We start from the raw sequence: 27,671 nt of genomic DNA, 5'->3' as shown, positions 1-27,671 counted from the left end.
ATCTAGGAGTCCCAAATAAGACGCTGGTATACTCAGTTTGATTTCGAAAAAAATCAATTTTTGGTGAAAAAATTCGATACGGGGGGGTATACCCGAAAAATGAAAAAACCCAAATTTTGAACGTCGATATCTCGGCTTCTATGGGAGCTATCGGGAAAATTCCAACGGTATTGTCTTAGTTTCGTCATTCTAAATCCAACGAGACCATCCGCAAGGTCGTAGCTCTTACGATAGCCGAGATATGGCATTTTTGATGCCCATTTTTGGCCTCAAAAACGGACGTCGAAAACGACTTTTTCAGGATTTTCAAAGTGCTCTCATTCCCTTAGTTCTGCTCGGATCCTGTTATAACCCGGTGTTTTCGTAATCTAGGAGTCCCAAATAAGACGCTGGTATACTCAGTTTGATTTCGAAAAAAATCAATTTTTGGTGAAAAAATTCGATACGGGGGGGTATACCCGAAAAATGAAAAAGCCCCAATTTTGAAGGTCGATATCTCGGCTTCTATGGAAGCTATCGGGAAAATTCCAACGGTATTGTCTTAGTTTCGTCATTCTAAATCCAACAAGACCATCCGCAAGGTCGTAGCTCTTACGATAGCCGAGATATGGCATTTTTGATGCCCATTTTTGGCCTCAAAAACGGACGTCGAAAACGACTTTTTCAGGATTTTCAAAGTGCTCTCATTCCCTTAGTTCTGCTCGGATCCTGTTATAACCCGGTGTTTTCGTAATCTAGGAGTCCCAAATAAGACGCTGGTATACTCAGTTTGATTTCGAAAAAAATCAATTTTTGGTGAAAAAATTCGATACGGGGGGTATACCCGAAAAATGAAAAAACCCAAACTTTGAACGTCGATATCTCGGCTTCTATGGGAGCTATCGGGAAAATTCCAACGGTATTGTCTTAGTTTCGTCATTCTAAATCCAACGAGACCATCCGCAAGGTCGTAGCTCTTACGATAGCCGAGATATGGCATTTTTGATGCCCATTTTTGGCCTCAAAAACGGACGTCGAAAACGACTTTTTCAGGATTTTCAAAGTGCTCTCATTCCCTTAGTTCTGCTCGGATCCTGTTATAACCCGGTGTTTTCGTAATCTAGGAGTCCCAAATAAGACGCTGGTATACTCAGTTTGATTTCGAAAAAAATCAATTTTTGGTGAAAAAATTCGATACGGGGGGGTATACCCGAAAAATGAAGAAGCCTCAACTTTGAAGGTCGATATCTCGGCTTCTATCGGAGCTATCGGGAAAATTCCAACGGTATTGTCTTAGTTTCGTCATTCTAAATCCAACGAGACCATCCGCAAGGTCGTAGCTCTTACGATAGCCGAGATATGGCATTTTTGATGCCCATTTTTGGCCTCAAAAACGGACGTCGAAAACGACTTTTTCAGCATTTTCAAAGTGCTCTCATTCCCTTAGTTCCGCTCGGATCCTGTTATAACCCGGTGTTTTCGTAATCTAGGCGTCCCAAATAAGACGCTGGTATACTCAGTTTGATTTCGAAAAAAATCAATTTTTGGTGAAAAAATTCGATACGGGGGGGTATACCCGAAAAATGAAAAAACCCAAACTTTGAAGGTCGATATCTCGGCTTCTATGGGAGCTATCGGGAAAATTCCAACGGTATTGTCTTAGTTTCGTCATTCTAAATCCAACGAGACCATCCGCAAGGTCGTAGCTCTTACGATAGCTGAGATATGGCATTTTTGATGCCCATTTTTGGCCTCAAAAACGGACGTCGAAAACGACTTTTTCAGGATTTTCAAAGTGCTCTCATTCCCTTAGTTCTGCTCGGATCCTGTTATAACCCGGTGTTTTCGTAATCTAGGAGTCCCAAATAAGACGCTGGTATACTCAGTTTGATTTCGAAAAAAATCAATTTTTGGTGAAAAAATTCGATACGGGGGGGTATACCCGAAAAATGAAAAAACCCAAATTTTGAACGTCGATATCTCGGCTTCTATGGGAGCTATCGGGAAAATTCCAACGGTATTGTCTTAGTTTCGTCATTCTAAATCCAACGAGACCATCCGCAAGGTCGTAGCTCTTACGATAGCCGAGATATGGCATTTTTGATGCCCATTTTTGGCCTCAAAAACGGACGTCGAAAACGACTTTTTCAGGATTTTCAAAGTGCTCTCATTCCCTTAGTTCTGCTCGGATCCTGTTATAACCCGGTGTTTTCGTAATCTAGGAGTCCCAAATAAGACGCTGGTATACTCAGTTTGATTTCGAAAAAAATCAATTTTTGGTGAAAAAATTCGATACGGGGGGGTATACCCGAAAAATGAAAAAGCCCCAATTTTGAAGGTCGATATCTCGGCTTCTATGGAAGCTATCGGGAAAATTCCAACGGTATTGTCTTAGTTTCGTCATTCTAAATCCAACAAGACCATCCGCAAGGTCGTAGCTCTTACGATAGCCGAGATATGGCATTTTTGATGCCCATTTTTGGCCTCAAAAACGGACGTCGAAAACGACTTTTTCAGGATTTTCAAAGTGCTCTCATTCCCTTAGTTCTGCTCGGATCCTGTTATAACCCGGTGTTTTCGTAATCTAGGAGTCCCAAATAAGACGCTGGTATACTCAGTTTGATTTCGAAAAAAAATCAATTTTTGGTGAAAAAATTCGATACGGGGGGTATACCCGAAAAATGAAAAAACCCAAACTTTGAACGTCGATATCTCGGCTTCTATGGGAGCTATCGGGAAAATTCCAACGGTATTGTCTTAGTTTCGTCATTCTAAATCCAACGAGACCATCCGCAAGGTCGTAGCTCTTACGATAGCCGAGATATGGCATTTTTGATGCCCATTTTTGGCCTCAAAAACGGACGTCGAAAACGACTTTTTCAGGATTTTCAAAGTGCTCTCATTCCCTTAGTTCTGCTCGGATCCTGTTATAACCCGGTGTTTTCGTAATCTAGGAGTCCCAAATAAGACGCTGGTATACTCAGTTTGATTTCGAAAAAAAATCAATTTTTGGTGAAAAAATTCGATACGGGGGGGTATACCCGAAAAATGAAGAAGCCTCAACTTTGAAGGTCGATATCTCGGCTTCTATCGGAGCTATCGGGAAAATTCCAACGGTATTGTCTTAGTTTCGTCATTCTAAATCCAACGAGACCATCCGCAAGGTCGTAGCTCTTACGATAGCCGAGATATGGCATTTTTGATGCCCATTTTTGGCCTCAAAAACGGACGTCGAAAACGACTTTTTCAGCATTTTCAAAGTGCTCTCATTCCCTTAGTTCCGCTCGGATCCTGTTATAACCCGGTGTTTTCGTAATCTAGGCGTCCCAAATAAGACGCTGGTATACTCAGTTTGATTTCGAAAAAAATCAATTTTTGGTGAAAAAATTCGATACGGGGGGGTATACCCGAAAAATGAAAAAACCCAAACTTTGAAGGTCGATATCTCGGCTTCTATGGGAGCTATCGGGAAAATTCCAACGGTATTGTCTTAGTTTCGTCATTCTAAATCCAACGAGACCATCCGCAAGGTCGTAGCTCTTACGATAGCTGAGATATGGCATTTTTGATGCCCATTTTTGGCCTCAAAAACGGACGTCGAAAACGACTTTTTCAGGATATTCAAAGTGCTCTACTCTCACGAGATGTGTTCGGATCCTGTTATAACCCGGTGTTTTCGTAATCTAGGCGTCCCAAATAAGACGCTGGTATACTCAGTTTGATTTCGAAAAAAATCAATTTTTGGTGAAAAAATTCGATACGGGGGGGTATACCCGAAAAATGAAAAAACCCAAATTTTGAACGTCGATATCTCGGCTTCTATGGGAGCTATCGGGAAAATTCCAACGGTATTGTCTTAGTTTCGTCATTCTAAATCCAACGAGACCATCCGCAAGGTCGTAGCTCTTACGATAGCCGAGATATGGCATTTTTGATGCCCATTTTTGGCCTCAAAAGCGGACGTCGAAAACGACTTTTTCAGGATTTTCAAAGTGCTCTCATTCCCTTAGTTCTGCTCGGATCCTGTTATAACCCGGTGTTTTCGTAATCTAGGAGTCCCAAATAAGACGCTGGTATACTCAGTTTGATTTCGAAAAAAATCAATTTTTGGTGAAAAATTCGATACGGGGGGGTATACCCGAAAAATGAAAAAGCCCCAATTTTGAAGGTCGATATCTCGGCTTCTATGGAAGCTATCGGGAAAATTCCAACGGTATTGTCTTAGTTTCGTCATTCTAAATCCAACAAGACCATCCGCAAGGTCGTAGCTCTTACGATAGCCGAGATATGGCATTTTTGATGCCCATTTTTGGCCTCAAAAACGGACGTCGAAAACGACTTTTTCAGCATTTTCAAAGTGCTCTCATTCCCTTAGTTCCGCTCGGATCCTGTTATAACCCGGTGTTTTCGTAATCTAGGCGTCCCAAATAAGACGCTGGTATACTCAGTTTGATTTCGAAAAAAAATCAATTTTTGGTGAAAAAATTCGATACGGGGGGGGTATACCCGAAAAATGAAAAAGCCCCAACTTTGAAGGTCGATATCTCGGCTTCTATCGGAGCTATCGGGAAAATTCCAACGGTATTGTCTTAGTTTCGTCATTTTGAATCCAACGAGACCATCCGCAAGGTCGTAGCTCTTACGATAGCCGAGATATGGCATTTTTGATGCCCATTTTTGGCCTCAAAAACGGACGTCGAAAACGACTTTTTCAGCATTTTCAAAGTGCTCTCATTCCCTTAGTTCCGCTCGGATCCTGTTATAACCCGGTGTTTTCCGTAATCTAGGCGTCCCAAATAAGACGCTGGTATACTCAGTTTGATTTCGAAAAAAATCAATTTTTGGTGAAAAAATTCGATACGGGGGGGTATACCCGAAAAATGAAAAAACCCAAACTTTGAAGGTCGATATCTCGGCTTCTATGGGAGCTATCGGGAAAATTCCAACGGTATTGTCTTAGTTTCGTCATTCTAAATCCAACGAGACCATCCGCAAGGTCGTAGCTCTTACGATAGCTGAGATATGGCATTTTTGATGCCCATTTTTGGCCTCAAAAACGGACGTCGAAAACGACTTTTTCAGGATTTTCAAAGTGCTCTCATTCCCTTAGTTCTGCTCGGATCCTGTTATAACCCGGTGTTTTCGTAATCTAGGAGTCCCAAATAAGACGCTGGTATACTCAGTTTGATTTCGAAAAAAATCAATTTTTGGTGAAAAAATTCGATACGGGGGGGTATACCCGAAAAATGAAAAAACCCAAATTTTGAACGTCGATATCTCGGCTTCTATGGGAGCTATCGGGAAAATTCCAACGGTATTGTCTTAGTTTCGTCATTCTAAATCCAACGAGACCATCCGCAAGGTCGTAGCTCTTACGATAGCCGAGATATGGCATTTTTTGATGCCCATTTTTGGCCTCAAAAACACTCTCACGAGATGTGTAAGGATTTTCAAAGTGCTCTCATTCCCTTAGTTCTGCTCGGATCCTGTTATAACCCGGTGTTTTCGTAATCTAGGAGTCCCAAATAAGACGCTGGTATACTCAGTTTGATTTCGAAAAAAAATCAATTTTTGGTGAAAAAATTCGATACGGGGGGGTATACCCGAAAAATGAAAAAGCCCCAACTTTGAAGGTCGATATCTCGGCTTCTATCGGAGCTATCGGGAAAATTCCAACGGTATTGTCTTAGTTTCGTCACTTTGAATCCAACGAGACCATCCGCAAGGTCGTAGCTCTTACGATAGCCGAGATATGGCATTTTTGATGCCCATTTTTGGCCTCAAAAACGGACGTCGAAAACGACTTTTTCAGGATTTTCAAAGTGCTCTCATTCCCTTAGTTCTGCTCGGATCCTGTTATAACCCGGTGTTTTCGTAATCTAGGAGTCCCAAATAAGACGCTGGTATACTCAGTTTGATTTCGAAAAAAATCAATTTTTGGTGAAAAAATTCGATACGGGGGGTATACCCGAAAAATGAAAAAACCCAAACTTTGAACGTCGATATCTCGGCTTCTATGGGAGCTATCGGGAAAATTCCAACGGTATTGTCTTAGTTTCGTCATTCTAAATCCAACGAGACCATCCGCAAGGTCGTAGCTCTTACGATAGCCGAGATATGGCATTTTTGATGCCCATTTTTGGCCTCAAAAACGGACGTCGAAAACGACTTTTTCAGGATTTTCAAAGTGCTCTCATTCCCTTAGTTCTGCTCGGATCCTGTTATAACCCGGTGTTTTCGTAATCTAGGAGTCCCAAATAAGACGCTGGTATACTCAGTTTGATTTCGAAAAAAATCAATTTTTGGTGAAAAAATTCGATACGGGGGGTATACCCGAAAAATGAAAAAACCCAAACTTTGAACGTCGATATCTCGGCTTCTATGGGAGCTATCGGGAAAATTCCAACGGTATTGTCTTAGTTTCGTCATTCTAAATCCAACGAGACCATCCGCAAGGTCGTAGCTCTTACGATAGCCGAGATATGGCATTTTTGATGCCCATTTTTGGCCTCAAAAACGGACGTCGAAAACGACTTTTTCAGGATTTTCAAAGTGCTCTCATTCCCTTAGTTCTGCTCGGATCCTGTTATAACCCGGTGTTTTCGTAATCTAGGAGTCCCAAATAAGACGCTGGTATACTCAGTTTGATTTCGAAAAAAATCAATTTTTGGTGAAAAAATTCGATACGGGGGGGTATACCCGAAAAATGAAAAAGCCCCAACTTTGAAGGTCGATATCTCGGCTTCTATCGGAGCTATCGGGAAAATTCCAACAGTATTGTCTTAGTTTCGTCATTTTGAATCCAACGAGACCATCCGCAAGGTCGTAGCTCTTACGATAGCCGAGATATGGCATTTTTGATGCCCATTTTTGGCCTCAAAAACGGACGTCGAAAACGACTTTTTCAGGATATTCAAAGTGCTCTCATTCCCTTAGTTCTGCTCGGATCCTGTTATAACCCGGTGTTTTCGTAATCTGGGTGACCCAAATAAGACGATGGTATACTTAGTTTAATTTCGAAAAAAATCAATTTTTGGTGAAAAAATTCGATACGGGGGGGTATACCCGAAAAATGAAAAAACCCAAACTTTGAAGGTCGATATCTCGGCTTCTATGGGAGCTATCGGGAAAATTCCAACGGGTTTGTCTTAGTTTCGTCATTTTAAATCCAACGAGACCATCCGCAAGGTCGTAGCTCTTACGATAGCCGAGATATGGCATTTTTGATGCCCATTTTTGGCCTCAAAAACGGACGTCGAAAACGACTTTTTCAGGATTTTCAAAGTGCTCTCATTTCCTTAGTTCTGCTCGGATCCTGTTATAACCCGGTGTTTTCGTAATCTAGGCGTCCCAAATAAGACGCTGGTATACTCAGTTTGATTTCGAAAAAAATCAATTTTTGGTGAAAAAATTCGATACGGGGGGGTATACCCGAAAAATGAAAAAACCCAAACTTTGAAGGTCGATATCTCGGCTTCTATGGGAGCTATCGGGAAAATTCCAACGGTATTGTCTTAGTTTCGTCATTCTAAATCCAACGAGACCATCCGCAAGGTCGTAGCTCTTACGATAGCCGAGATATGGCATTTTTGATGCCCATTTTTGGCCTCAAAAACGGACGTCGAAAACGACTTTTTCAGGATTTTCAAAGTGCTCTCATTCCCTTAGTTCTGCTCGGATCCTGTTATAACCCGGTGTTTTCGTAATCTAGGCGTCCCAAATAAGACGCTGGTATACTCAGTTTGATTTCGAAAAAAATCAATTTTTGGTGAAAAAATTCGATACGGGGGGGTATACCCGAAAAATGAAAAAACCCAAACTTTGAACGTCGATATCTCGGCTTCTATGGGAGCTATCGGGAAAATTCCAACGGTATTGTCTTAGTTTCGTCATTCTAAATCCAACGAGACCATCCGCAAGGTCGTAGCTCTTACGATGGCCGAGATATGGCATTTTTGATGCCCATTTTTGGCCTCAAAAACGGACGTCGAAAACGACTTTTTCAGGATTTTCAAAGTGCTCTCATTCCCTTAGTTCTGCTCGGATCCTGTTATAACCCGGTGTTTTCGTAATCTAGGAGTCCCAAATAAGACGCTGGTATACTCAGTTTGATTTCGAAAAAAATCAATTTTTGGTGAAAAAATTCGATACGGGGGGGTATACCCGAAAAATGAAAAAGCCCCAACTTTGAAGGTCGATATCTCGGCTTCTATCGGAGCTATCGGGAAAATTCCAACGGTATTGTCTTAGTTTCGTCATTTTGAATCCAACGAGACCATCCGCAAGGTCGTAGCTCTTACGATAGCCGAGATATGGCATTTTTGATGCCCATTTTTGGCCTCAAAAACGGACGTCGAAAACGACTTTTTCAGGATATTCAAAGTGCTCTCATTCCCTTAGTTCTGCTCGGATCCTGTTATAACCCGGTGTTTTCGTAATCTGGGTGACCCAAATAAGACGATGGTATACTTAGTTTAATTTCGAAAAAAATCAATTTTTGGTGAAAAAATTCGATACGGGGGGGTATACCCGAAAAATGAAAAAACCCAAACTTTGAAGGTCGATATCTCGGCTTCTATGGGAGCTATCGGGAAAATTCCAACGGGTTTGTCTTAGTTTCGTCATTTTAAATACAACGAGACACTCTCACGAGATGTGTCTCTTACGATAGCCGAGATATGGCATTTTTGATGCCCATTTTTGGCCTCAAAAACGGACGTCGAAAACGACTTTTTCAGGATTTTCAAAGTGCTCTCATTCCCTTAGTTCTGCTCGGATCCTGTTATAACCCGGTGTTTTCGTAATCTGGGTGACCCAAATAAGACGATGGTATACTTAGTTTAATTTCGAAAAAAATCAATTTTTGGTGAAAAAATTCGATACGGGGGGGTATACCCGAAAAATGAAAAAACCCAAACTTTGAAGGTCGATATCTCGGCTTCTATGGGAGCTATCGGGAAAATTCCAACGGTTTTGTCTCAGTTTCGTCATTCTAAATCCAACGAGACCATCCGCAAGGTCGTAGCTCTTACGATAGCCGAGATATGGCATTTTTGATGCCCATTTTTGGCCTCAAAAACGGACGTCGAAAACGACTTTTTCAGGATTTTCAAAGTGCTCTCATTCCCTTAGTTCTGCTCGGATCCTGTTATAACCCGGTGTTTTCGTAATCTAGGAGTCCCAAATAAGACGCTGGTATACTCAGTTTGATTTCGAAAAAAATCAATTTTTGGTGAAAAAATTCGATACGGGGGGGTATACCCGAAAAATGAAAAAACCCAAACTTTGAACGTCGATATCTCGGCTTCTATGGGAGCTATCGGGAAAATTCCAACGGTATTGTCTTAGTTTCGTCATTCTAAATCCAACGAGACCATCCGCAAGGTCGTAGCTCTTACAATAGCCGAGATATGGCATTTTTGATGCCCATTTTTGGCCTCAAAAACGGACGTCGAAAACGACTTTTTCAGGATTTTCAAAGTGCTCTCATTCCCTTAGTTCTGCTCGGATCCTGTTATAACCCGGTGTTTTCGTAATCTGGGTGGCCCAAATAAGACGATGGTATACTTAGTTTAATTTCAAAAAAAATCAATTTTTGGTGAAAAAATTCGATACGGGGGGGTATACCCGAAAAATGAAAAAACCCAAACTTTGAAGGTCGATATCTCGGCTTCTATGAGAGCTATCGGGAAAATTCCAACGGTTTTGTCTCAGTTTCGTCATTCTAAATCCAACGAGACCATCCGCAAGGTCGTAGCTCTTACGATAGCCGAGATATGGCATTTTTGATGCCCATTTTTGGCCTCAAAAACGGACGTCGAAAACGACTTTTTCAGGATTTTCAAAGTGCTCTCATTCCCTTAGTTCTGCTCGGATCCTGTTATAACCCGGTGTTTTCGTAATCTGGGTGACCCAAATAAGACGATGGTATACTTAGTTTAATTTCAAAAAAAATCAATTTTTGGTGAAAAAATTCGATACGGGGGGGTATACCCGAAAAATGAAAAAACCCAAACTTTGAAGGTCGATATCTCGGCTTCTATGGGAGCTATCGGGAAAATTCCAACGGTATTGTCTTAGTTCGTCATTCTAAATCCAACGAGACCATCCGCAAGGTCGTAGCTCTTACGATAGCCGAGATATGGCATTTTTGATGCCCATTTTTGGCCTCAAAAACGGACGTCGAAAACGACTTTTTCAGGATTTTCAAAGTGCTCTCATTCCCTTAGTTCTGCTCGGATCCTGTTATAACCCGGTGTTTTCGTAATCTAGGCGTCCCAAATAAGACGCTGGTATACTCAGTTTGACTCTCACGAGATGTGTATTTTTGGTGAAAAAATTCGATACGGGGGGGTATACCCGAAAAATGAAAAAGCCCCAACTTTGAAGGTCGATATCTCGGCTTCTATGGAAGCTATCGGGAAAATTCCAACGGTATTGTCTTAGTTTCGTCATTCTAAATCCAACGAGACCATCCGCAAGGTCGTAGCTCTTACGATAGCCGAGATATGGCATTTTTGATGCCCATTTTTGGCCTCAAAAACGGACGTCGAAAACGACTTTTTCAGGATTTTCAAAGTGCTCTCATTCCCTTAGTTCTGCTCGGATCCTGTTATAACCCGGTGTTTTCGTAATCTAGGTGACCCAAATAAGACGATGGTATACTTAGTTTAATTTCGAAAAAAATCAATTTTTGGTGAAAAAATTCGATACGGGGGGGTATACCCGAAAAATGAAAAAACCCAAACTTTGAAGGTCGATATCTCGGCTCCTATGGAAGCTATCGGGAAAATTCCAACGGTATTGTCTTAGTTTCGTCATTCTAAATCCAACGAGACCATTCGCAAGGTCGTAGCTCTTACGATAGCCGAGATATGGCATTTTTGATGCCCATTTTTGGCCTCAAAAACGGACGTCGAAAACGACTTTTTCAGGATTTTCAAAGTGCTCTCATTTCCTTAGTTCTGCTCGGATCCTATTATAACCCGGTGTTTTCGTAATCTAGGTGTCCCAAATAAGACGCTGGTATACTCAGTTTGATTTCGAAAAAAATCAATTTTTGGTGAAAAAATTCGATACGGGGGGTATACTCGAAAAATGAAGAAGCCCCAACTTTGATTTGATTGTCTTGGTGTCTGATAAACCAATGTTTTTAGGTGTCGAGCAAAGCTAACTTGATTTATTTCCATGATTTTTAAAGATGCATTTTATGCATAAAAGCCGTTTTTTTAATTAACGATTACCAAACGGTAAGATTTACGGCAAAAGTCATGGAGGAATTTTTTGTTTATAATTGATTGATAATTAAGATAAAATAATAAATTTTTTCGTAAGTCAATGGCGTAGTATTTTTTTTGTAAAATTGTATTAAAAATTCATCATAGCTACGCCACTGGTTGCTAAAAAAAAGTACTTTTACCATTAGAGTTTCTTAGTTTTTTTTTCCAGATTTCCATTCCATCTAGATTTTAATATTTTCAACCATTTTGGATAAAAACACAGAAATATTAAAAACTGCCTTTTTGTGGATGATTTATAAAAATCCAGAAAGATACATTTCGAGAAAATTCCATTTTATGGATTTTTAAAATTTTCTCCCACTGCATAGAAAATATTTTTTTCCTAGCTCTCTTATGGAAAATTTCAATTTTAATTCGAAATCTTTTTTATGTATATTTTAAGGGAGCATTTACTGTAAAAAAAAAATACTCAAACATTTTGAGAAAAATGTATGAATAGTAGTGACAGTAGTCAAATAAAAAATTGATAGCCCATAGAGCTTTATAAAAATTAATTTAATTGATTGTCTCTACTTTATAGGAAATAGTTTTTCTCACTTTCCTATGGCAAATTTTAATTTTTGCCACTAAACTGTTCTAATTATCTTTTCATTTTTAATACACAGACAGTTCTGTTTAATTTGACCAACTTTTCAACATTTCCAGCCAGTTTGGCTAAAAAACGCAAAAATGTCAACTACATTCTTTTAGCTGATTTTTCGAAAAAATTTGTCGAATATCTTTTAATTTATATTTTAAAGGAGCATTTACTGCAAAATTCAAAAAAACATTAGTTGCCCATACGTTTTGAGAAAAATACATATTTTAGATTTAAGGATTTTCTCCCACTGCATAAAAAATAAATTTTGCCTGGCTCTCCTATGGGAAACTTTAACTTTTACCTTTTTGATTTTTTTAATGATTTCTTGACACTTAATACACACATATTTTTTTTTATTTGGCCAAGTTTTCAACCTTCTTTGCTAGTTTGCATAAAAAATACAAAATAATCAATAACTTTATTTTTGAAAAAGACACTTTTTTATATTTCCACTTTTAGGCAGCATCTATTATTCAAAAAAAAACTAAAGTTTCTCATAGGTTTCGAGAAACATTTTAGTTTCGAGATTTTTCTTCTACTCTATAGAAATTACATACATTCTTTTCTTAGTTATACAAGCCAACAATTTTTATTTCAACATTCCTCTCTCAGATCCATGAACTTTCCAAGAAAAAATAAAAAATACACAAAGTACAAAAACATCCCTATGGAACATTTTTGGTACATATCAAACAATTTTATAACAAAAACTCACCTAGGCTGAGGAAACAACGATTTCAAAGACTTATCCTGCGTCAAAGCATCCAAATCCAAATTCAAATTTCCATATTTCGAGCCTAATAAACCGTTAGGCTCCTGCCTGAAACTTTCGAATAGGGGCGAGGGGGTCGGTAAGAGCTGCTCCACTTTACCCGCATCATTTTCCCGGGCATTTTCACCACGTTCCGGACTCACGGTCAGCTGATCGTCCTGAAAAATGCCCTTTAAAAAGGAAAAAAGTAACTTTAGGAACGTTTCTTTGGTACGATTTCCTCCCCGAACAGGTGTTGATTTTCCAAATAGCTGTTTTGGTATTTTTTTTGGTTTTTCGCCACGTGACGTATGAAGGCGAAATCGTCTTTGTGGTGCTGTACGTCAGTCAGAAAGTCGTTTAGCTCGTTGGGTAGGTCGGGTTTTGGACGGAAAAGCTAAAAAAGTAATTATAGGTAATTATGGAAAAAGGATGCTTGGCACCATTCTAAATGTAATAAGAGTTACATTTTTTTTGTAAGAACTTGACTGTTACGTGCAATTAAGTTATGAATACCCGGGCCTTTTTTAATGCGAAAACATTGATAATTTTTGAGGGTAAATTTCCGGTTTATTAATACAAGAAAAAGAAGCCGTGTCGATGATTTTGTGGATTTTGATTTTGCTGGGGAGATGAACAATGCATTAAAATTTAAGAATTAATTGAAAATTAAAGATTGAAATTTCTAATGTTAAGAAAAGCAAGTCAAGAACATCGGTTTTATCAAATGGATATGCGGGATCTTATGCGAAAGCAGTTCAACAGAATAATTAAATATTAGTCGTAAAAAAAAAGGAATGCGAAGATCCTAAACCAGGTCAATGAGGATATTAGAAATAAGGTCAACCCATCGGACATTGAGGCTGGATTCTTATTGAAGAAACCTACTACTAATGATGGAGTGATACTCAAATGTGGCTATAAAAGAAAAAAAATCTATTATACCTCAAGTGAATTATTGTATTTAAAACGTATTAAACTTAAATTAAATTAAGTCTATCGAACGGTATCATTATAGATTTGAGTTCATGTTTCTTTTCAATACGTGAATAAGTCTATTTTCTTCTTCTTCTTTTCAATCTTTGCGCGTGTGAGATAGTATTTTCTAAATTGACTTATGCTATAAGTGACTTAATACCCAATAAAATAAGTAACTCATGTTAATCTAATAGCAGATACTTTTAACTCGGATGTCACTACAATCTTAAATAAGATATGTCCCATTACAAAAATTGTTAATAAGCGGAAATTCCTAGACAAGAAATGGATGAAAGAGACATATTATAGAAAAGGGCATTTTTTGATAAAACTGAAGATACTTGGAACAAGTATAAAAAGGAAAGAAACGATGTAGTTGGATAAATAAGAATGGAAAAATAAGGTTTTTTTTTCGGTGACTATTGATCAAAATAGAATAAATCCAAAAGAGCTATTGAAACATCTTAAAACTATTTTACCAAGAAAAAGTGAAACTATGCCCTATGAAGTTTCTTTTAATCTAGAAGTAGTATTCGATGAGGCGAGTATAGCACACAAGTTTAATAATTAATTTGCGGAGAGCGTTAACATTATTAAATATACCACAGCTGAGTATCATTCACAATTCTAGTCGCCAATAATTGGTTTAGAACTTTTGAAAAAATAACAATGACCAATTTGAAAAATTTAGGGGGTGTGAAAGGGGGATATCTAAGAAAGTTCTTTGTGATGTGTTTTACGTTGCTGAAGACTGACTTTTAGATCTTCCCGGAGTCCTGGAAATTGTCAACTGTTATTTCGGTACCCAGGGTGCTAAATACAAAGTGCCATAATGAATTTCGGCCAATTAACACAGTGTCAATTGATGAGAAGATGCTTGAAGTGTGTGTCAAGGAGCAACCGGGTTTTCGTTAAAATTATTTATTTATGTGAATCTGTTGTTATACATATCTGTGATGATTTTCTTAAGGGTATAGATTTTTAGTATTTTTGGACTTTAAAAGATAGGGATATATTTTTAAGAAAATTAGAATATAAAATAGTCTTAAATTGGTTTAATTCATGCTTATCCACTAGAGTTCAAAGGGTTAAATATAAAATAAGATAGTTATGGTGTGTAAAAATTTTAATATTTTATTATTTGCTGTTGACAGAATGTTATATATTATTGACGAAGATCTAGGTCAAGTGGTATCAAATGTCAATAGTGAACTTAATAGTTTATTTTGCTGGCTATGCAGCCTAAATAAAACAAAATCAAAATTTTGCGTATTTACTAAAAAATCTAAAATGAGTTCTAAAGTAAAATGAGTAATTTTGTCTTGTCACTGCCTTAAAAAAAAAAGAGAAATTCTGGATTATTGAGTGTTTCAAAGATATTTTCTAAAAAAATCAGACACCTAGAGGCACTTTTTTTTAAAGCCAATTTTTCAGGCAAAAAACTAATTACAAAAACAACAGAATTAAAAATCAAGAGGTGCGTTATTTTAATTTGCATTTTCCCTTGCAGAGATTTAAAAAAAATCAACAGAGGCATTCAAAGATATTGAGTTTGTGATGTTGCCTGAAAAATCTTCAATTGCCTGGAATAAAATCAGGGATTTTTTAAATGCCTGAGAGAAATTAAAAAAAAACCCTATCAGTCCCTGAAATAAGGAAAAACATTTTTTTTCCAGGCACTTAACAACTTACAATTTTTTTTAAAACATTTTGTTAAAAAAAGAAACAAAAACATTTTTTTAATCACTTTAGAATAATTTTTAGGAACCAGAAAACATAAAAAGCCTTTTCATTTTCAGAAAGAAAAAAAAAACAAATTTTCAGGCACTAAAATTTTTTTTATTTATCATGTTACGTAAAAAATATTAAATCGAATGAAAAAAATCAGGCACTATTTTAAGTTCCTGGAAGATTCTTTAAGAATTTCCTGGAATAAAAATAAGATGCTTATTCCAGGCATTTCAAAGAAATTGATGTTGCCTGAGACAAAAATTAATTTTGTCACTGTCTAAAAAAAAAGAGGAATTTTGAATTTTTGAGTGTTTCATAGAGATACTTAGAGGCATTTTTTTAAAACCAATTTTTCAGACAAAAAACCCAATTACAAAAACAACAGAGTACATTAACAGAAGAATTCAAAAATATCAAATCTGTCATGTTGCCTAAAAAATCTTTAATTGTCTGGAATAAAATCAGGGATTTTTTCAAGTACCTGGAAGAAATTTTAAAAAATTCTAGCAGTTCCTGGAATTAAAAAAAACATCTTTATTCCAGACAATTTAAAGAAATTGATGTTGCCTGAAAAAGGAATTTATATAATTACTGCCTAAAAGAGAAGAAAATTTTTTTAGTGCTTGAAATCAAGTATTTAAAAAATCAGACACTTAAAGACACTTTTTTAAAACCGACCACAATTTTTCAAGCAAAAAACTAATTACAAAAACAACAGAATTAAAAATCAAGAGATACGTTAATTTAATTTGCATTTTCCCTTGCAGAGATTTAAAAAAAATCAACAGAGGCATTCAAAAATATTGAGTTTGTGATGTTGCCTAAAAAATCTTCAATTGCCTGGATTAAAATCAGGGATTTTTTAAATGCCTCAGAGAAATTAAAAAAAACCCTATCAGTCCCTGGAATAAGGAAAAACATTTTTTTTTCCAGGCACTTAACAACTTACAATTTTTTTTTAAACATTTTGTTAAAAAAGGAAACAAAAATACGAGGGCGGGTCAATAAGTCCGTGACTTTTTGGATAAAAGACAGGTTTTTATATAAAAAGTTATTTTATTTTGCAACATAATCTCCTTTGAGTTCTATACACTTAGTCCAACGTTTCTCCAATTTTTTTATCCCTTCGGAAAAATATGATTTGTCGAGGTCATCAAAATAGGCATTTGTTTGAGAGATGATTTCGTCGTTGGAGTCAAATCTCTTTCCGCCATGCCATTTCTTTAAGTTTGGGAATAGGAAATAGTCACTGGGGACTAAATCTGGAGAATAGGGCGGATGAGGAAGTAATTCGTAACCTAATTTATGGATTTTTGCACATGTGTGGGCCCTTGCATTGTCCTGGTGGAAAAGAACTTTTTTTTTGGCCAAATGTGGTCTTTTTTCTTTCAGTTCCTCATTAAATCTATCCAATAAGTTGGTATAATATTCTCCATTGATTGTTTTCCCCTTTTGAAGATAGTCAATGTGGATTATACCGCGTGCATCTCAAAAAACGGTCGCCATGACTTTATTGGCTGACAAACCCACCTTTGCCTTCTTGGGCGCCGATTCACCCCGCGAAATCCACTGTTTGGTCTCCGGCGTGTTGTGGTGGATCCACGTTTCGTCCACGGTGACGAAACGAAGCAAAGATTCGTCCATATTGCGGTTGAATAACGCCAAACACTCCTGGGAAATTGTCACACGCTTGCGTTTGTGGTCGATTGTGAGCAAACGCGGCACCCATCTTGCGGAAAGCGTTCTCATACCCAAATGATCATTCAAAATTGAAACTACTGAACCATGTGAGTTGCCTATGGCTTCCGCAACCTCTCTCACTTTCAATCTCCGATCGGCTAAAACCATATCGTGAATTTTTTCGATTGTTTTGTATGTAGAGACCTCGACTGGGCGTCCAAAACGTTCGGGTTTGTGTGAAGTTATCCATAAAATGCCAGCCATAAAGTTACCGCTCCGCGTGACCGGCCTACTATTTGTGTCAGGCCGGATATTTTTAAAAATCTAAGGAAATGAACATCATCTGTATAAAATTACGTAATAGTACTAATTTTTATCTTTATTATGCATTAAAAAATAAATTTAATCTTAAAAAACAAGCGTATATGAGGAAAAATAATATTTTTTAATGTTTAATATTAGTTATTTCATTTTCATAATTTCTGATATTTTATGGTGAATGAGTTCTTATATTTTAATACTTTTAAATATATATAAATTTAAATTCTCAAAATCAAATTTTTTTTCCAGATTTTGTATAATTGGTGCCCTCCTATTTTTATGCAAATCAGAGTGCATGAGTTTTGTTATATAAGGGATTTTTGGGACACTCTTAGGTATACACTCACATAAGTTTAGATAAGTGCCACCCCTTCGTAACCTTTAGAAAAAATTAAATTTGGTCAAAATCCCGATTTTTTCAAGAATGTTCGTTATTTAATGCTCTCTTACTTTTATGCAAATCGGAGTGTATGAGTTTTGTTTTAATAGTGATATTAAGGATACTTTTGAGTATACACTATCATAAGTTTAGATAGTTGCCACCCCTTCATAACCTCTAGAAAAAATTAAGTTTGGTCAAAATCGAGGGTCAATTTTGAGTATACTCAAAAGTATCCTTAATATCACTATTAAAACAAAACTCATGCACTCCGATTTGCATAAAAGTAAGAGGGCACTAAATAACGAACATTCTTGAAAAAATCGGGATTTTGACCAAATTTCATTTTTTCTAAAGGTTACGAAGGGGTGGCATCTATCTAAACTTATGTGAGTGTATACCTAAGAGTGTCCCAAAAATCCCTTATATAACAAAACTCATGCACTCTGATTTGCATAAAAATAGGAGGGCACCAATTATACAAAATCTGGAAAAAAAATTTGGATTCCATTCAAATTTTATTTTTATTTATGAGATAGAATTTAAATTTATATATATTTAAAAGTATTAAAATATAAGAACTCATTCACCATAAAATATCAGAAATTATGAAAATGAAATAACTAATATTAAACATTAAAAAATATTATTTTTCCTCATATACGCTTGTTTTTTAAGATTAAATTTATTTTTTAATGCATAATAAAGATAAAAATTAGTACTATTACGTAATTTTATACAGATGATGTTCATTTCCTTAGATTTTTAAAAATATCCGGCCTGACACAAATAGTAGGCCGGTCACGCGGAGCGGTAACTTTATGGCTGGCATTTTATGGATAACTTCACACAAACAACGTTCGGCATCTTCCGTGCTTGTACGGCCATATCGAAATTCAGTAAACCACTTCTTTACCATGGAAATGGATGGTGCAGAGTCCCCATAATATTTATCAAGCTTAGCCTTGGTTTGAGTGATGGTTTTTTTCCGTAAAAATAATTCATTTTTTTCCATTTTCCTCTCAAAAAGAGTGGTAGTCTGCTATCAACAGCTGTCAAACACAAACTAAATGACGCAGCTTGTTCAAATTTTGACAGGCGTCAACTGACAGTTCTCTGTTGACAGGAGCAGAGTTGCCATTTCCATTAAAGGGCGGGAAATTCAAAAAGTCACGGACCTATTGACCCGCCCTCGTATAAATAATACAGGTATCACAATAAATGGAGAAAAATTGGTGTATGATGGAAATATTAAGTACTTGGGTACAATTAGGGACTCGATATGATAAGCTGATATTATAAAAAAGTTTACTAAAAAAGTCGGGTTTATTAACAGAATAGGTCAAAATCTATCAATGCATACCAAGCTTTCACTATACAATGCCCTTGCACTTCCTCATATACAGTTTTGTTCGACACTACTATATAACTTATCACAGTATAAAATTCAGCAATTCGAGAAAATTCAAAATGTAAAATGTAACCGCTACATACACCTATGAAGACTATGTTAGATGTTCTAAGTTTGTTATCCGTCCAACAAAGAATTCTTTTTAATGTTAACTTGTTTGTATTTAATTTATTTAAAAACAGGCACTTTATCCACAATTATAAGACTAGAAATTGTGAGGATTTAATTTAGGTAGTAGATGTAGTACCAGTCAAACGCATAATCATCTTTTATATAGAGGACTAAGTGAATTCAACAAATTACCACATGATGTAAAAACTAGTACAAATGTTAATCAGTTTAAAAGACTATTGAGAGAGTTATAGATTTGAAAGATGAAAAGGCTTTTTTTAAAAATTTATTTTAAGAACGTTACAGCGTTGTGACTTAACTCTACTAATGCTTAAATCTATCTGATTAAAACAATACAAATTACTTCTTAGCTAAAGTAAAAATGATTACAATGCAAAAGATCATATTCGATAAACTAAGGAATAAAATATACTATAGTCAGGGGTTATATGTTCCATAACTCCTCCCTCCTAAGAAACGAGCTTACGGATGGTACAGGAGTGGTGAGGTGGTTATATGACGATTTCTGAACAGGATTTCGTCATAGATTCGTCTGGATGTAGGCTTCTCTTAGATATTCTTGGCATCAGGAATTTCTGCACCATAAAGTAGCTAATTATTGCTACTAGCAGAATATAAAGTAATACGGTATAAATGCTGGTTCTGTGGTAGTATACAGGTTGGTTCAGGGCCCGGTCAAGTCTTTGATGCTGAATCTCGATGGATTTATGAAGATGTTTGGCTTCATTTAGGTCCAGTGAGCTTAATTCCAAATTATTAAAGAGAATTGGTGTAGCTTCATTGCTAGGCGGTGATAGGTTGATTTGAGGTAGTTCGATGTTTTTGTAATGGGTTTCTGGATCCTTGTAATTTTTGATGACAATGTTTCCGACACGAAGTTCACAAGTAGAATCCAGTTCTACGATGTAGGTGCCATTTAATGGGATATTGTCTTTATTGGAACCACAAGTCTGGATAGCTGCAAGAGGTCGAGGTACGATTAGCATCCATTTTCCTTCTTCCAGTTTTTCTGCTTTGTTGGTGGTAATTTGGATTTTCGTCTGCTGGCATTGGGATATTGATTCTCTAAATTTTAGCATCTGTACTTCGCAAGATGCATCTTCGTCTATAGGCATGGGGTTAAAGTCTTGGCAAACGTATTCGTTGGTGGTGATCTTCCTGCATGGTTGGTTGGATTTTGCATACTTCAGCTCATTAAGGATTAGGTATTTGGTTTGCGGAAATATTACATCGTGGAAGGTTTTTGAAGGTGTAGGTAAAGGATAAAGGTGGTACAGTTTATAGCTGTTCTTCTCTACGATCGGCATTTCAATGATAAATATGACTTTATTTTCCTTTGTGTAACTTTTTATATTAAGGACTTTCTCAAAAAGAAATACATTTTTAAAAGTTGGATCAAATGGGAGTTTACCGGATGTTAAACTCGTAGAAATTAATTGAATTTCCTTGAATAAGTCTTTTGGACTAATGATCGATGGATGAAAGGTATTTAGTTTTGAAAAAGTTATTGCTATTTGAAGATCTTCTAAGACATCATACATTTCTTGTAAGAATGTGGTAGCATGAGATAGAATTGTTTGCAAAAGAAAGAAATGCTTATCTTCAAAACTGATTTTGTTAAGTCTTTGGACCTCTATTTGAATTTCTTTTATTTGTGATTCCAAAATATTTTGATTGGAAGTTAAATTCTTTGAGAGTTTTTGAAAAAGTTTATTAGAATTATCTATTATGGTAATTTGTTCTTGCATTAAAAGTTTTATATTATTTTCGTTTTGCATAATTGAAGTTATTGCTGAATCATAGCGCTGAGCATCCTCATTATCTAAATTGCCGGTTATACTTTTGACAATACTGCCTAATCCATTTATAAGGCCTCTTTTTTCGCGAGTTTTAAGAGAGAATGGATTTATTTGAAGTATTTGATTTTTTATTTTTTCTTTTAAGGTTGAAGCTAAATTGTATGAATTAAAATATTCTTTTTTATATAAAGAACAGTTTTTTATGTTTTTTTCTAGGTCGTATATAGTTTTTTGCATTATGAGGTATTGACTGATAATAGGGTTGATGTCGTAAATTTGAATGAAAGTCCAGTAATCAATTATGTTTTGCGAGTTTCCTAATTTCACTGGTAAAAGTCCGGGGTTCTTGGATACGTCATGAAATGTTACGTCAGGTCTTGCATGTTTGATGTTGAGGGACAATAGCAAAAATTCAGCGATGAAAAGCTGCATTCTCTTAGACTACGTTGCCTATAGGAACCGATGCTTGTGTTCCCAAGCCTAATCTAGGGTTGGTCGAAGTTGGACCGTTGCTGAACGCTCTTCTCCCAATAGATTTGGTCGAAGTTTGACTTCCTCCTGGGTGCTGCCTCTTCGTAAATTCACAAGGTTCGCGATTGCCGATAAACCGTAAAAACGAACCAATTCCGCGATTTTTGTCGGATATTGTTCGACTTAGAACTCCGTCGACTGCGCCAGTTATAGATTTGAAAGATGAAAAGACTTTTTTTAAAAATTTATTTTAAGAACGTTACAGCGTTGTGACTTAACTCTACTAATGCTTAAATCTATCTGATTAAAACAATACAAATTACTTCTTAGCTAAAGTAAAAATGCTTACAATGCAAAAGATCATATTCAATAAACTAAGGAATAAAATATACTATAGTCAGGGGTTATATGTTCCATAACTAGAGCACATATATTAAGTGAATTTTTTCTTTTTTCTTTATTGTATTTTGTAAAAAATTTTTTTTTAATTGTATTCGACTTGCTTGGAGGCGATGATTGTCCATTGCAAGTAATCTAGATGCCCTGTTTGTTCGAGTCATCATAAAACCCGACCTAGAAACATGTGTCGCAATTTGTTTTGAAACACAATTAATACCACCGATTGTTGTTCTTTGGAAATAGAATGGAAGCACGATTAATACATTTTTTGTTCCATTTTACTAAATAAAAATTATTATTATTAACATTATTATTTATTGACCATTTATTTAATAAACAATTCGATCGATCGACGCTAAAACAAAACGACGGGGTAGAAACCGACGGGGCGGGCGGTAAAACCGGCACTTTTCCAACGTAAATTAATTTAATTATCTAATCCGAATATGTTTCGTTATTAGGGATGTTCGGTTTAATTAAACACGAAAATATACCGGACATTACTGTAATTATTTTTAGATAAATATGCCGCGAACATATTTCCGCCTAATTCCGATTGATATACAAACTCGGGAATTTTCAATTTTCGACTGCCAAGGGAAAATTCCATTAATTTAATTTAATTTTTAATTATTTTATTAGACGGAACGGTTGTATAATTTTTAAATTGATTGTGTATTTGTGTCAAACTTAATTAATTTTCTTGATGTTTTGACGGGAAAAAATCGTTTATAATTTAAACAAAAAAAGGTTTTTTTTGAATTCTTTAATATCGTTAAAATCACAATCCTGATGAAGATTTTCATTTTTGTTAGTACATATTTAACAATATTAATTAAGAGAAATTTTTCAAGACAGTTGAAATCTTTTTCTTTTGCTTTTCTCTGGTAGTTTTGTATTTTTTGTTTCAACTGCCTGAATTTAATCAATATTACTATAAAACGAAATTTTTTTTTAACTGCCTGCACGAAATTATTTTGGATTATCCTAAATTATGAATTACACTGCACAACAAATCGAAGGTTATTTTATGTTGACTGAAATATTTTTATTGTTGTTTACTAATTCGAGGCATCTGATTGCGAATCTGTCGTCAGTTTTACTCTAACAGCTCGAGTTGTTTAGATATAGCTACGTTCTTCTCATTTATCTTTATTTTTTATCTATTATAGTCGCATTTTAGATAAATTATTGTAATTTTAAATAAATAAATAAATAAATAAATATGCCTTTTATTTTTAAAATTACATAAACATAGCTGAGAAAAAAAAACATTATTAAAAAAAAAAGTAGCATAAACCACTGGCGCAGTCTAGCTTTAAAGAGCTACTCTACTGAACCAGAAGCTATACTTTACCATCAGTAAATAAATTAGGTAGTTAAAAAAAAAAAATTATCATAGGCAAATTAATTAGTAAATTACAATAAATTATTAATTAAATATTACAATTAGAAGAAACTAGAAGAAACTTGCATAACAAACATTAAATTTGCCAGAAAAATTGCACAAATAACAAAAGCCACTAAAAAAAATCTCCATTGGTTTGCAAATTAAATAGATGTTCCTTGAATTTTATTTTAAAAGATTGAATTGATAAATTAATTAGGTTTGTTGGTACTTTATTAAAAATATTTGCTGCATTATAAGAATATGACCTCTGAAACATGGCACTATGATGAAGTGGAACCGTAATTCTTTTAGAAAACCTTATATTTAAACCATGAACAGTGTCCCGAAAAATTAGTCTTTCTTTAAGGGAGACAGGGGAAGATGTGTCATTAATTATTTTCAATAAAAACACTGCAAAATGTAATATCCTGCGCATATCCATTTTAAGCCATCTAATATCTCTATACAAATAAGATACATGGTCAAATTTTCGGAGACCATAAACAAATCGAACGCAAGCATTTTGGACCCTTTGAATTCTTACCCGACTTACCAAATCTAGACAAAACCCATAAACTACGTCAGCATAATTAAAATGAGACAGTACAAGGGATTCACATAATTGTTTTCTTAACTTTACATTTAACATATTTTCATCATGACTTCTCTAAGAAGGGTCTGCATTAACGATCCGAATTGTTTTTGTTATATTTGTGGTGAATATGTTTTTCAAAAATTTCGATTGAATATGTCAGACTTTGTGAAACGAGCGTATTTAGAGTGTTTTGGTTTTCCTTTGGAAACAGATAACAAGTGCTGGGTGCCCAAATTTGTGTTGAAGAATTACGTTTATGGGCCACCAAGAAGAGACTCTCTTTTAAATTCCAATCCCCAATGATTTGGCGTGAACCTTTAAATCATCACGATGACTGCTATTTTTGCGTTGTTAATATAAAAGGAATCAACAAGACGAACCGCTCCAAATGGATTTACCCCACATCAACATCAGCTGTGAGGCCTGTAAGGAGCTCAAAAGATACATCTTTACCATTACCATCTACATCTACAGAAAGTTCTGATGAATTGAATGAACTGAGTAGCATGAGCGATGATGAGTTTGTTCCAGAAAATCTCTTTGAAGCAAAACCATTCGATCAAAGTGCACTTGATGATTTAATTAGAGACCTTGGACTATCCAAAACTTCGTCTGAATTATTGGCCTCCAGATTAAAAGAGAGAAATCTTTTAACTAAAGAAACTAAAGTTTCTTATTACCGCACTCGAGAAAAAGACTTACTTCCCTTTTTCGCTGAGGAGGATAATTTTGTATTTTGTACTAATATTTCTGATTTAATGACTGCCATGGGCTTGCAGAAATATGAACCAATCGATTGGCGTTTATTTATTGACTCGGCACAACGGAAATAAACTAGGCTCTATACCAATAGCACATTCAACTAAAGTTAAGGAAGAATACCCCACAATAGCACTGGTCATGAACAAAATCAAATATAACGATCATAAATGGGTGATTTGCGTTGATCTTAAGATGGTGAACTTCCTTTTAGGACAACAAGGAGGCTACACTAAATATCCTTGTTTTATGTGTTTATGGGATAGTAGAGCAAAATCAGAACATTGGTCAAAAAAAGAATGGCCCTCTAGGGAAGCACTACTTCCAGGTAGTCTTAATGTTATAAATGAACCTCTAGTGCCACGAGATCGTATCATATTGCCACCCCTGCACATTAAACTAGGTTTAATGAAGCAATATGTTAAGGCATTAAATAAAGATGGTGAATGTTTCAAATATATTTCAAGGAAATTTCCAAGTCTAAGTTCAGAAAAACTCAAGGCAGGTATATTTGATGGTCCACAAATTCGCAAGTTGGTAAACGATCCTAATTTCACCAGCTCAATGTCAGAAATTGAGAAAAATGCATGGGATTCCTTTGTTTGGGCAAAGAAAATAATAGTAAACTATAGAAAACCCATCCCGTGTAAATTTTTTGACCACCTAAAAGGATCCCCGCTTTTCGAGCGAGGATCCATCGGTGAAATTACGCGTTGAAATCTGGCCGATCGCTTGGCTGTGTTGCAAAATTTAATTTGGCGGCTGCGACTCGGCTGATCAACACAATATTATTTTTGTTATTCGCTCTTGTGACGGACGTATCGATACAGGTTATCAACACCGGCAAAGCTCTCCGTCGATTTTTGACAAAACTTATTTACAAATAATTCTGTTATTTTTTTAAAATTTTGTCACTGGTTCTGTAATACATAATGTCGGGTAATGTATGCCAATATTATGACTGTATGCGAACTAGAAGAGAGAATCCTACGTTAAAGATGTTTAAATTTCCTTATAAAAATTCGTAAAAAAAGTATTTGCGAACGTTGGATTTTAAATTGCGGTAAGTCCTAGAGTTCTATAAACATACTCATACCTTAACAGTGCCTTAGTAAGTAAGTACAGGGTGTTCCATTTAAGAGGAAAAACGGCATATTGTTTGACTTTCCCGGTATATTTAAAAAAAATGAAGATAGCCCATCGACGTATTTTAACTCGGAGAATTTGAAAATCGTAATAAGAAAATAATTCCATAAAAAAACAAAAAAGACTGACGACATTGTTTTCTTATTACGATTTTCAGATTCTCCGAGTTAAAATACGTCGATTGGCTATCTTCAATTTTGTAAAGATACGGAAAAAGTAAAAAATATGCCGTTTTTCCTCTTAAATGGAACACCTTGCACCTAAAGTTCATTTCATGGGTCTTTAACTGTGGGTCCTAGAAGAGCCAGGTATAAATACGTGTATTTTTACGCAAAGTTACAGCTGAATACCTGTGAAGTGAACATCACCTTCAATCTATATCTATCTCAAGTTTTAATTGGGAACTATTCGGCAAGGAAAATTACAGTTAACCAAAAACTATAACTTTCTGACTTTTAGGTAAATGAAAAATGTGTAAGGTGGTAAAACTATGAGGTGATGTACAAAGTTAATTTTTGAATACTGAAAATTAAATTTAAAGAATAAAAATATATAATACCGGTTTAAATAGTCAAATTCCAAAACAATAATTACTTTGAGATAAAACCTTAAAAATAGTACCATAACAAATAATAATAGTTATTTATTAGAGTAAAATAGGCGTTTTAAAATTACTGCCTTCGCTAAAGCTCGTGTAGTAAACTTCATCATTTTACTCCCTATTAATCATTTTACTGCCTCATCTGTAAAAGTCAATAAAGTGAACTTTTTGAGTGAAGGCGAAAAATATATTATTTTATTTTATTATACTGAATCTTCTGATCTTGACCAACTTTAAACGTCGTCTTTAAGAATCGTCAAATTTAGATCATCAGGTTGACAAAAAATATAAGTTACGCTTTTCTTTTTAAATAGGTAGGTATTATATGATACCGATTTTGGGGAAGTTTGAGGATGGGATCGTTGATATAAATATTTTTGATAGAATTTCTCTTTTGCGCGCCATCGTTTTTTTGTGCTCATGCAGTTTTGTATACTTAGTGTTGCCATTGCTAAGTGGGACACAGGAAATCTCATGTTATTTTTTATAGGGATTGGCTTTCCTCTTTAACTTAGAGAAAAAAGTATTAAAATTTATTAAAGAGCACTAAAATCTACAGCCAATAAAATAGCACGTCACGCACAGACATTTTTTACTTATTTAAATAGCTTAAATCTCTACCACTTGTTACTTTGATAGTCAAAATACCTTTGACATATATATCAATTCACGCCGATTCTGTGAGCTTTATTAAGCTTTATAGCCAAAAATCTATATAAAAAATTATCTTTTTTTATTGCAATGTATTTACAGACATTTTTTTTATCTTGACTAGTGGACCGTCAAATAAGTTTGTCATTTTATACATGACTACTGTATTGGTAGTAAATACAGTAGTCATTTGGCTTTCTACTTTGAGCAGTACCTGTAAGTACAGCTTGAGAAAAAACTCATCAAGATTTTTGGACATAACCTCTAAACACACCAATTAAAAAAAAATAGTAGTTATTTTGTTGCTAGAAGATTTTATTATTCTTTAATTAACTTAAATATTTTTTCTCTCTACAAGGAGAGTCAATATTTTCCTAGGTCACTCTTGGCGAACACCCGAAATAAAAATTAATCATCAAACGGTATTTTTATTATTTACCGATTTCAGGAAACGCAACGTTACTTGGTATGGATCTGGAAATCCTGAACAATAAACACTTGTGTGAGAGACATCTTGCGGACAGCGCTTTTCGGACGGAAAAACGGCGTTATTTAAAAACAAATGCAATACCCTACGTATATTTCCCAACAGATGAACATTTAAAAGTACTATCACCA

The 27,671-nt window shown here is 35.5% G+C and overlaps 1 protein-coding gene across 1 annotated transcript in view; it reads right to left on the bottom strand.

Moving 5' to 3' along the window:
- Positions 1-27,671, bottom strand: part of LOC126749380 (uncharacterized) — a 67,059-nt gene that overhangs the window by 23,873 nt on the left and 15,515 nt on the right. Inside the window, exons 3-4 of the mRNA XM_050459047.1 lie at positions 12,846-13,007; positions 12,575-12,789 (exon numbers count right to left, since the gene is read on the bottom strand). Of these exons, the coding sequence (XP_050315004.1) occupies positions 12,575-12,789; positions 12,846-13,007 (377 nt within the window). The remainder of the gene's footprint in view (positions 1-12,574; positions 12,790-12,845; positions 13,008-27,671) is intronic.

Source organism: Anthonomus grandis (assembly GCF_022605725.1).
Source record: "Anthonomus grandis grandis chromosome 1 unlocalized genomic scaffold, icAntGran1.3 Chromosome127, whole genome shotgun sequence".
In the NCBI taxonomy this organism is placed as follows: Eukaryota; Metazoa; Arthropoda; class Insecta; order Coleoptera; family Curculionidae; genus Anthonomus; species Anthonomus grandis.
Note: the sequence above shows the minus strand (reverse complement) of the source record. Positions and strands in the feature narration are given on the sequence as shown.